We start from the raw sequence: 11,410 nt of genomic DNA, 5'->3' as shown, positions 1-11,410 counted from the left end.
ACGGAAAAGCGCACGGAATGAGACTTTAATTATAATAATAATTAATAATAATAATAAAGTAGGACAGTCCAAAGTAGACTATAAGGAAACAGAGACCCCGGGAAGTTTTGTCGTTGTGTTTAGTTTATATATATTTTTTTTGAATTTTTTGGTTGTTGTTTTATTTTGGTTATTTTTTTTCACCTCTCCTGGCTATTTATTTGTTTGGTATGAATAGATGTTTTAAATAATATGAACCGGACCTTCAAGAGCCTTAAATAGTTTGTTTCTTGGATAATTTATTATTATCATGTGAACTGTACTCACAGGGGGGAAAGATTATTTTGTGAGGCCAAGCGACCTGCTCAGAGTCTATTTTTCTACATATCCCTCGCCCTGACTTTCAGAAAGCAAAACTCTGCACTCCGCATTCCTCGTTTGCCACGCGCCTGCTTTTCGGCAAGTGTAAACTAAAACATGCTTCATGGGGGTCCACAAATTATATTTTTATACACAGAATTGTAAATTAGATTTTTTGAGAGATCAATACTTAACTGAATTACATTTCATTTTTGAAATAGTGTAAAATATGAAAATATATTATTTTAATTTAACTAGTTTCCAGTGTAACAGCCACCTCCTGTATGTCTTCATGGGTTAATATTTGCTCCATCATCACCATTTTGGCCGCATTCTTGGAAGTCAAGACTGTTACACACACACACACACACACACACACACACACACACATACTTTTTTTTTGGACAAACTGGAAGAACTCTGTTATTTTTAACTTCAAAGAATTTATTAGAAAATAATATTTTTTAAAAGCGCACATAGTGATGAGCCCACGAGAATGGAGCCTGTAGTTTGTACAGAGAAAAACAAAGGATGTTTTTGCATTAATAAATTGAGAAATAACTGCTGTAAATTTACTAAAATGTATTTTTGAATATTTTGTAATAGTTTTATAGAAATAAAATGTGCCACGCACAGACTGGTTAGTATATAATAACTAAGAATCCCCGTCGCAGCCCCATTTTCATTTCTGTTTCGGCTTCTTTGTTTGGGAACCCTAGCGCTGACAGGAGTGCCCAGCATTATATTTAGATGTGTTGCTTATACTGTGAATTCAGATCAGCTTAAGTAGGTAACCAAACCGACTTGTTTATTTTCATCCCTGGAGAAACCTCAGCTCTGTTAGTATTTGTTGTGTGAGCGTCTCTGTGCCTCCACCAGCTGAGGGGCCCGGGTGTGGGTACCGTTCTTCTCCCACACCCCCCAGCCCTTAATTAGCGTAGCCCAGCGCGAAGGCCCGGCCGAGGAGGCCTGCGGGCACCCACCGGGACTCTCTCCCCATGCTCCATGTGGTTGCTGGCAGACCTCATACCCTCCACCTGGTTGCCCCACGTTGGTGTGCCTGGTCCTCTGGCTTCAAAGGGAGGAGGCCCTTAGCTGCTTTGTGAAGTCCTGGGGTACCCTTTCCAGATGGGTCCCCAGGGAGATGGCCAAGTGTTGATCTTCTCTGAACCCCCCCGGGACCCTCGTGGCAAACCCACTGAAGAGGGCACATTCTCCACCTGCTCTCAGGGGGCCCCATCTTCCCTCCTCCCCAGTCACCGCTGCTAGTCTCAGGGCTGCCTGGGTCCTCGGGCCACGTTGGTGTTATCGAGTCCAAGCCGTCTGTCTGGAGTGGTTATTTGGTTTGGATTTTCATCCCTAGGGCATGGTCCTACTTTAGTGGGCACACTGTGGTTGGCCTCCTACGTTGGCTGGGTCTGGGGGAAGAAGTCCTCCATGTTTGACATTGTGTTATAGACTCAGCTGAGAGGGCCTCAGCCCTTGGCTGTCACTCTCAGTGCTTTGGCTTATCAAAGGCTACTGTCCTGATGTGTGCTTTGGGCCAAGTGTCCAAGCAGGTTCGGCTTTGGAAGGATGGCTGTGTGCACATCGGGGCTCTTAGCAACTTAAGCCTGTCTGAAGGCTGGTTTGGGTTTGGGGAGCAGAAGGGAGCCTGACGGCCTCAGGCGGGCCTCAGTCCCACCTGGGCGGGGGCTGGAGATGCTGCGCCTAAGGCTAGGCCTGTGGTGGCGTCTTCAGCCAGAAACACCGGGCCCTGAGGGGCTTCTGTGCAGAGGGTCCGGCGTGGTGTGCCTTTTCCAGGAGGCTGTGGGCCAGGGGGCCAGGCATGCACCCTGGAACTTGCCCTCTGCCTGCTTTCAAGGGGCCAGGCCCTTCAGGCAGGAGTGATCCTTGGTTTTTCTCTGTCAAAGACTTTTCTTTGGTCTTCTAGGTAGTTAGCAGGTGCAAGGTTTGCAATCTCTGGTGGAATTTGGTGGTTTCTGTTGTGTTGACCGTTCCGTTCTGAGTGTAAGCCCTGGCACCCCAATAGCTTTAGCTGTGCTGATTGACAGACTAGTTAGCGGTCAGCCTGATCGGCCGAAGACAGCATTGGAGGGTTGGCCAGGCCCCAAGGGAACCACCCGTCGGTGACCCCCTGCGTGGGGGCACCGCGGCCCTGAGCAACACCCCCCCCCGAGTCAGGCGAGGTGGCAGCCCCCTCTCACTGCTCCCCCGCCCTCCCTGTTCCACGTCCGCCGCCCCTTGCCCAACTTTACATTCAGAATCCTCTCTCTCATGGCCAAAAAAAGGGAGCCACGCCGTAGAGCAACCCAACCCAGGGCATCAGGATGTGCAGTCCGCTCCCAGCAGACGAGGTGTCCACTCCACCTTCAGGGTGGACGGTGTGAAGAGTTTGTGCGAAGTGTCCGCGCGGTGTTGCCGCCAGCCTCCCTCGTGACTAAATGCATATCTATTCCTGTCAAAAGCGTGTATCACAATGTACTTGAAACTGTTATCTTTGTGCTCTATTGTTTGAATAATTAAAGAAGTTACAGAGACTTCCGGCCATGTCTATTCTGTGGCAGAATGCCTGCCCTCGGCGATCCTCACCTTCTTCCGCGCGGGGTTGTGTGGCAATGTGAAAGACAAAGTCTCCGGGGGCACCGGCCGCGCGGGCCTCGGTGGCAGGGTGCAACCGGGCTGTGGGGGGCTCCCCCGCATGCTGAAGCATGGGGCTGGGACATTCGGTGCAGCCGTGCTGAGGGGGGACAAGGCGGCGCTGTCCAGTGCTGGTGGAGTCCCTCGGCTGCAGGCATCACACCCACACGGCAAACATTGGCCAGACCTGCGAAGAATACCAGCCGGTTGCAAGATTTGGCAAGAAAGTGGCAACGCGCCCAGGGTGAGCACGCGCCCGGAGTGAGCCGGCTGCAGGGCTGGCGCGGGGTGAGCCCTCCGACCGCGTTCTCAGTTCTCTGATGACCCATCCTTCCGAAAGGACACGGTACTCAGAGGGGTTGGGAGGCCCTGGGAGGTGGACTTTGAAATGGCTTCTCATGAACAAGTCACCCAACACATGGTTTTCCGCAGGTGCTCTGCTGGGTGTACGTACTCGGACCGGGGTTGGCAAATGACAGCCCTGAGAACAACGGGGCCCTAGGCCTGTTTTTATACAGCCTGCGAGCTGAGATCGGTTTTTACATAAATTTTTTTTAATGGTCGAAAACAAAAAAAAAACTAAATAAGATTTCATGACAGGTAAAAATTATATGAAGTCCAGACTTCAGTGTCCATCAATAAAATTCTCTTGGAACGCCCACCCCCCCCCCACCAATTCCTTCACACACTGTCGGGGGGAGACTTGGGGCACAGAAGTTGCATCAGGAACCACGTGGCCCACAGAGCCTGACGTATTTACTCGCTGGCTCCTTACAGAGGAAGTTTGCCACCCGTGGTCTAGAATGGGAAAACCTAGGCTGTGGCGAAACGGAGCCCTGCAGTGGGGGCAGGAGGCCGGAGCCGGAACAGAGCTGTGTGCACGCCAACAAAGCACGTTTTTCTGTTGGGATCCAGAGGCTCTCCCCGCTCAATTCTGCTCCTTACTCGGAGCTGTAGAGAGGGTGACAGACCCAGGAAGAGCCCCTTGGACCTGGCGGTGTAACAGGCATAGCCGAGTGCTGAGCAGGTGTGCGCTAACCTGGAAACGCATGATCTGCAACACAAGGTGGGGGCCGGGACCAAGAGCAGAGGAAGATGGGCAATGTTTGTCTCCGGGCTCTGTGAAAATAGCCCCGAGGTGAGAAAATAGGAAGTCTGGATTTGGAGATAATCTCCTTTCCTTTCTTTGGCTGAGTTAGATTTTCTCCAATTAAGAAGAAATCATAGGAATTCCCTAAGTTTTACCCTATAAGCAAGCTCTGGGGCCTGTTCCGTGAGACACGGAAGTGGAAGATCACCTTTTCAATGCGTATCTGTGGTTTTCGCGACGAGGGCCGCTGTGTTCCCGGGGGGTGGGGGGAGCTGGTGTAAGTAAGGGGGTTGAAAAACCTGAAGACTGAAGATAAATTAGAACAGATATTATGCCCAGAATCCAAGGAAACCATTCCCCTGAACCACAGAACTTGGTTTCTGGATGTCGATTTATCCCAGGTCAGGGCCTAAGTGTTCGCTTCCAGGAGAAACGGACGCCCTCTCCCCTGGATGGCACCCCTCATCTCCGCCGGGGAGTTCCTTCCTCCACTCCCCAGGAGAGGTCAAGGACTCCCTTTGGGAACCCTGCCACTTACTGCCAGGCAGAAAAACCAGCCCCATGTCTGAAAGGAGCCTCTGCTCATGGGTCCCTGCGTCTGCCACCCTGCCGCCCATGTCCTCAGAGTCCTGGCACACACCCCTGCAGCCAGACTGTGGCCACGCTCCGCGCTCAGCGCTGCGCCACCCAACCGGCCAAGCCCAGCCAAGCCAGAGCCTTGGCAGAGAAGCCGGGTGGGTGGGAAGAGGCTGTGGGAACCTGATATTTGGTGTTTTGGAAAGAGCGTCAGCATCAACAGGAGAGGACCAAGCGCCCTCGGACCTGCCCGCTCAACTCACGGTGTATTCCTGATGCTGCCCTTGGGACTTGGTGATGCATGCGGGAATGCACAGTCACCGCTCCGAGCCTGGGGCTCTGAGGGTCTGAGGCCAGCCCTGGCCCAGCCCCCAGCCCCCAGCCCCCTGCTCTGTGTAGGGCCCTTCGGCCCTCCCGGGCCTCTGCGGCTGGCCTCCCTCCCGCGGCTGCAGAGCCGCAGCCCCGCCAGCACCCAGCACCCGGCGCCCAGCATCCAGCGCCCAGCACCCAGCCCCCCCCTCCACTGCTGGCTGTGCGCCCAGCCCTCCCCGCGGCGGGTTTCCAGCCCCGCAGCCCGCCACTCCGCGGTCCGCGCCGCCGGCCTGGGGAAGCTCCCCGGGGCAGGCGGCTCCACCCCTCGCGGGCAGTGCCCCTGGCAGCCTCCCGCGCCCCCGGCGCTGCCCCTGGTCGTGTCAGGTTGAGTCTAAGAGGAGGCCGGGAGCAGAGGGGGTCGGGGAGGTAGGGGGTGCTAGGCCAGCGCGGCGCGCTGCCTGGGGTGCCGGCCCTTCAAGGTCCCCCAAGTGCAGCCAGCATCAGCGCGCTGCGGCCGGGCTGGAAGAAGCTGCCCTGAGTGGAGTCCGAGCGCCCTCTGCTGGTCGCCGTGCGGGGAGGTGGGCGCTGGCATCTGCGCGGGCGGCCGGGCGGCCGGTGACCGCCAGCCGGGGGTTCATCAGAACAAATCCCCACGTGTCCTCTAACAGAGAGCGAGGGACTGCAGGCCAGGCCCCAGAGAGGAGGGTCAAGGAGACGTGAGGGCTCCGGTTGGAGTGGGCGGCGCGGGCCGTCCCGTGTAGTCTGGGCGGCCTGCCCCCATCCCGCCCTCCGTGACCCAAATTAAAGCTCAGCCGTCCCAGCCACCCCAGCGGATCGGCCTGGGTCGTGGGTCGGCGCTCTCCAGCGGGACTTTATTCTTGGACACCCGCGGTCAGAAGGGAGGACCAAAGAGGACTTCTGTGTTGGGGCCCAGGAAGGCAGCTACTTCTCTGCCGGGTGCGGGAGCAACAGTTGCCCCCACTCTGTCTTAAGTGAGGTCGAGCGCCCCCCTTTCTGGGCACCAGGCCCTGCAGAGGGAGGGGCGGCTACAGCCATTTCCAGAGCTGAGAGGTTGGGCAGGCCCTGCTGCCAGCGGTCTGGGCGCCTGGAAGGGGCAGGCTGCTGGGTGTGTGGGGCCTTGCTGGGTTGCACAGCCGGGACCAGGCCCCTGGCCCCCACAGCCCTCGGCTTCCCTCCCTGGACACAGCTTCGCACGCCTTGGGGTAAGTGGGCGACCTGAGGGGAGGTTTACAGGAAGGACGGGGCCACACAGGGGGACAGTGGTCGTAGGGGCCCCTCTGAGAAGCCCCAGGGCACCGTAGCTAGGCTCCTCCTCTGTGTGGACTCAGCCTCACCGAGAGGGAGCCAGGGACTGGGGACCACTGCGGCCCTACCACTGACCGCCCTTGGGTTTGGGAGGGCCGTGGACACTGCTGGGCCTCCGCCCGCGCACAGGGAGGTGAGGCGGCAGGCCCATGGGCCCTTGCAACCCAGAAATGCTCCCGCTCGAAGGCCAGCCGGTTGCTACGGCCGATGGGCTCCACCTGGATCCAGGTGAGGCTGAACAAGTCTGTCTACACCCAGAGAAAACAGACAACATTGTGGAGATGAAAGTACTCGGATTCTCTGAACAGACCCTCAAGGTCGCCCTCAGTGGGGTCGCTGCCATCGGACACCGGCTGTGGCCACGCCGGGGTGGCCACCGCGGGCAGACGCAGAACAACAAGGTGACGAAGCGCGACTTCCTTCTAGGGTGACCCACGCGGAGGGGACCGTGCGACCTCAACAGGAAAGAGAAGGCGGCCTTCCGCCAGCACGGGTGTCCTGCCCGGCTCAGTCGGGGACCGGTGGGGCTGTAAGGAAGTGCCCTCCCGCTGCAGTCCAGGGCCGGCGGGGGCTTGAGCAGGGTTGGATGCTGGATGCGGTGTGGCTGGGGACGGAGGGCAGAGCTGCGGTCAGAACTCTCTCGCTCTCCAGGCTGCTTCCTCCCAGAAAGCACTTTCCTCCCGGGTGGCCCCGATTAGAGCCCAGGGGTCACTTCAATGCGGATCCAAGACCACGGCAATTCTCTGGGCGGCCTCCAGGGCTGGGGTCAGGAAAAGCGTCCCCTTCAAGGTGTTCTCGCTTTTAAGGAAGAAGTTTCAGGAACAACAAAACATCTAATAGACCAGCGCTCATGAGATGTCCAGAACCTTCCGTGCTGGAGTTGGCTGTAACTCTGCGCTACGCCTGACCTCATCTGAACCCCACTGTGAGAAGCACGTCCCTGGAGCGCAGCCCCCTCCTTCCCACCCGCATGAACTCTGACATCTGCCACGGACTGATTTCGGGGCTTGCCTACGGGTTTGGGGAGCAGCTAGGGTCACTGCTCTGCATCCCCCCCCCGGAGCCATATCGGGAGTGAGAGAAGGAAGCCGGAGGGCGCCTCCTCCGGGGGCACCAAGCAGTGCGCCCCTGTCCTCGTGGGGCGGCCCGGAGGACCTACCCCTCCTTCCCATCTCCGTCTAGCTCCTGGTGAAGACCCCTGGTGCGCACCCCTGTGAGAGGCCCGGGCTGTCCCACGGACCCCTCGCACCCCGCGCCCCACACCAGCTCTTCCTTCCTTCCCTCATGGGAATTCCCCTTCTCCCCCAGGCCGAGACCGGAGGGGCAAGGAGGAGGTGAGCCCCCAGTACGGGGCCAGGACCAACACGGCCCCGCGACGAGCCCCAGCCCGCGTTCTGCCATTGAGAACAAGCCAGTGCAGCGCCCCAAGCCAGGACGCCCCGCACGCCGGCCCCCGGACACCTGCAGAGGCCGGAGCTGCCTCCCCAGCTGGAGCGCTGAGCTATTTATAGTCAGTGCTCCCGTGTTGGTCCCAAAGACTAGGTGTTCAGTCAAAAAAGAGCCTTTTTAGGTCAGGGAAATGAGTTTAAAAATACTTTTGTCTGCCTGCGAGTATACCCGGCAGAGGGACACGGCTCTGCCCTCTCGAGCAACCAAGGGCTGGTTCTTCCAGGTGGGCGCACTCCGGCAGCCCCCCGCAGCACGCCCGGCCGCGCCGCCTCCCCCCCCCCCCGCCCCGAGCCCTGGCTCCTAGAGGCTGGGGCCTCCCCACCTGGCCGCACCTGCCCTCCGGGCCCCCACGACCTCTGCTCTCCTCGGGGGGGGGCAGGAGGGGCCCGGGCAGGGTCCGGAGATGCGGGGCTCCCGCTGCTTCCTTCCCACACCACGGGCCGGGCGTCGGCGCGTGCACACCTGGAGACTGTCTTCCAGTGTGGCTGTGTGCACCTGTGCGTGTGTAAGTGTTTTGTGGGTGTGAGCGAGCGTGTGAGGTTGTGTGTGTGTGTGGACGAACTGTGAGTGTGAGTGTGCACATGTGTGTGCTGCGTGGGGTGAGTGCGTGCCTGTGTGGGTGGGCTGTGTGTGAACCGGTGTGTACGAGGTGTGGTGGGTGTGCAAGCATGTGTGGGTGAACTGTGGGTGTGCGTCAGGTGTGTGTGTGTGAGTGTGGAAGAGGCAGGCAGTGGGCAGTGGGAGAGTCTGGGACGGGGGTCTCTCTTGCCCGCCGCGCAGTGAGGAGCGGCCTTCCTCCGAGTTAGGCATCCCACGCGCCAGATGTCAAGGGCACCGAAAGTCAGCAAGCAGGGGTGAGCTGCCTTCTTCCCGCGAGGAGAGCTAGCTTAGGCTACCAATGCTAAAGCCTTGGGGAATCAGACATTGAAGTCACTTCTTAAATATCCAAATCCTTCTCTGAGAACAGGTTTTGAGAGGAATGGAACGGGGAGGGCGACCGCCCCGGGACAGGCATCGCGGGGCCGAGGGAACAGTGGAGGGGCGGGGGCAGGCGGGGGGTGCGGGCAGCCCGGGCCGCGGGCGAATGCTTTCCCTTCCTGCCCGCGTGTGAGAGGTGGAGAAAATGGGGCACAGAGGGAGACAAAGGGGATTCTGGGTTTTTTTGTTTGGGTCAGGAAGTTGGTCAATAGGTATCTTAGGAATTTTAAGGCTGTTCTAAGGGCTAAGGAAGATCTTAAAGAATTCATGCACTCAGGGGTGCCTGGGGCGCTCAGTCGGTTAAGCATCTGCTGTTGGCTCAGGTCATGATCCCAGGGTCCCAGGATCGAATCCCGCGTCGGGCTCCCTGCTCCGCGGGGAGTCTGCTTCTCCCTCTGCCACTCACCCTGCTTGTGCGCTCTCTAACAAATACATAAATAAAATCTTTAAAAAAAAAAATTCACGTCCTCTTCAAGTTTCCTAGCAGGAATGGAAAAAGCCCACATTATTACCCGTGAAACACCCAGAGAGTGGTTTTCCTGCCCATCTTTATCACCAATAAGGGATAGCAACTCTGCACGAGGCTTTCATCCGCCTACGGCTCGGACACTGCTATCTTCACTTCACAGATGAGAAGAGTAACATGTAGGAAAGCAAGTGGTTTTTCCCAGATTGCCCAGCTAAGGGAAGGGGCTGGGATTCGAACATTCAGCTTTGGAGCTTCATCAGTCCACCCACTGCAGCGGCGGAAGGAGGAGACCCGCGCTGTCACCCTCCCCGGACCCCTCCTCCCGGCTCCTCTGGGCCTGGCCTGTCTGCTCCTCCCCACCTCTTTAAGCTCTGCCTGATGCTCAGCCCCCGGTTCCACAGAGTAAATGGTGGAAGAAGTGCGAAGAGGAAGAGATTTTAAAACACGGTATATGTAGGGTTGGCCCGGGATTGGGGGTAGGATGGCTGTGGGGATTAATGTCACTGTGGCACCACTTGGCAGCAAGTCACCGAAGGCTGGGAATTCTGTGTCCGTTGGCTCAGCATTTCTACTGTTGGAACTGACACCAAGGAAACAACCAGATTTGCGTACGCTTGGGGTCCCGGCATGCTTCCGCCGTGGTGTCCACAGCCTGCAGGTCTGGGCAGCAGCTTCCGTGTCCAACACTATGGAATTAGTTCGGTAAATTCGGGAGTGTCGTACAACTAAATGGATTTCCAGTACCGTTATAGGCAAGATGACGCTAAAACATACCCAACTTCATGAGGAAATAGTTACAACACATCGTACGGTGAAAAACAGCCGGTTCCAAAACATTATGCACACTTTGATCCCCCCTCCGTGTGTGTGTGCGCGTGTGTGCACGTGTGTGCGTGCACGCGCGTGCGCACATGTGTGTTTTCTTGGAAAAACGTTTGGATACACACTGAAATCTCACCAATGACTGTCTCTGGAATGTCAAGTGACCTCATTTCTCCCTTTTGCTTATCTGTATTTTACACATTTGTCTCAATGACAATTTAGTACTATGTAAGCAAAAACAAAATATTTTAGTTTGAAAACATTGAAGAAATTCTTTGTTCCGTTTCCCCTCTAAATCCTAGTGACCCTGGGGTCACCGGGAAATCCCGGAACAGCCGCCAAGATGCCACCCGAGGGGAAATCCTAAAGACCTAGGCGCCTGTGCATTTGCTATTGCTTCTAGAATGTTCTAAATGGTCAGGAGTCATTCGGAGAAGCGGCTGGTTGAGTTTGGGATGGAAATAAGGTCACGTGGGTCCATGAAGTGTGAGGCTCCTTTTACCAGGCTCAAAGCCAGCGCCCAAACGGCATTGCGCAAATGTTCTCATTGGTGGAAAAAGCTCTCTCCCCCCAGGAATGGGGCCTCCCCGACGGAGGAGCACAGCGGACGGGGGAGCCGGGCTCTGCTGTCAGCCCCGCACGGCCCAGCGCGGTGCCCCACAAGCCACGGCCGCTCCCACGTGGTCTCCGACCCGCGGCCTCAGGGCCCGGGCAGCTCGGAGCCTGCGGCTCACGCTCACGGGGGCAGCGCGGGGACGCTCTGGCTCGAGGCTCTGACCTCGGTGCCCCTCACCGTCGGGAGGCCACGCGGCAGGCGCTGCGGAAATACTGAGTGAGCGAGCGAGAGCCCACAGACGAAGGCAGGAGCCGCATCTCCGCCGCCCGCCCCGGGCGGAGAGCGCCATCTGCTGGGGAGAGCCGGGAAAGGCGGCCCTTTGTGGGCAAGCGGAGCGGGCAGTGTTCTGGAGGAGCCTGCACCCCGCACCCCTGCAGCACCCGGCGCCCCCATGACCGCCCGGGGCTCACCATTTGTGGGGAGAGACTATTGCAAGGACTCCCTGACCCAGATAAGCCCGGCAGAGGAGGCTCGCCCCCGAGGTGGGAAGACCCCCCCCCCCCGGAAACAGCCCCCGCAGGTGCCAGGTGTGGAGCAGACTTGCACATGCGAGAGCATCCCCTGTTAATATAATGTCACATTTTCAAAAGTGAAGGGGGGTCCAGAACATGGAATTCACTAGGCATTGCCTTCATATCTGCCTAAGGCTCCACAAATCCACAGCCCCACCGTGTGTGGCACGAGCGGCTGCCGGGGCGGGCCCAGTGCATGAGCCGCCCCAGGAGCTTAGGAACACGGAGCACCTCGGTGCCCACGCCTCCACAGTACACTCGCGGCGTTCACCGTCGGCTTG

General features: G+C 57.8%; 1 protein-coding gene across 1 annotated transcript in view; it reads left to right on the top strand.

The window, feature by feature from the left end:
* SHH (sonic hedgehog signaling molecule) overlaps positions 1-2,857 on the top strand; it is a 12,273-nt gene extending 9,416 nt beyond the window's left edge. The window contains 4 exon segments of the mRNA XM_073887509.1: positions 1,986-2,148; positions 2,399-2,750; positions 2,753-2,808; positions 2,810-2,857. Of these exon segments, the coding sequence (XP_073743610.1) occupies positions 1,986-2,148; positions 2,399-2,750; positions 2,753-2,808; positions 2,810-2,857 (619 nt within the window).
* Positions 2,858-11,410: the final 8,553 nt, after the last annotated feature.

This window comes from Callorhinus ursinus, unplaced genomic scaffold, assembly GCF_003265705.2.
Source record: "Callorhinus ursinus isolate GAN/ISIS: 27379988/994484 unplaced genomic scaffold, GSC_fseal_2.0 scaffold80, whole genome shotgun sequence".
Taxonomy (NCBI): domain Eukaryota; kingdom Metazoa; phylum Chordata; class Mammalia; order Carnivora; family Otariidae; genus Callorhinus; species Callorhinus ursinus.
This window is presented reverse-complemented; position numbering and strand designations above follow the sequence as displayed.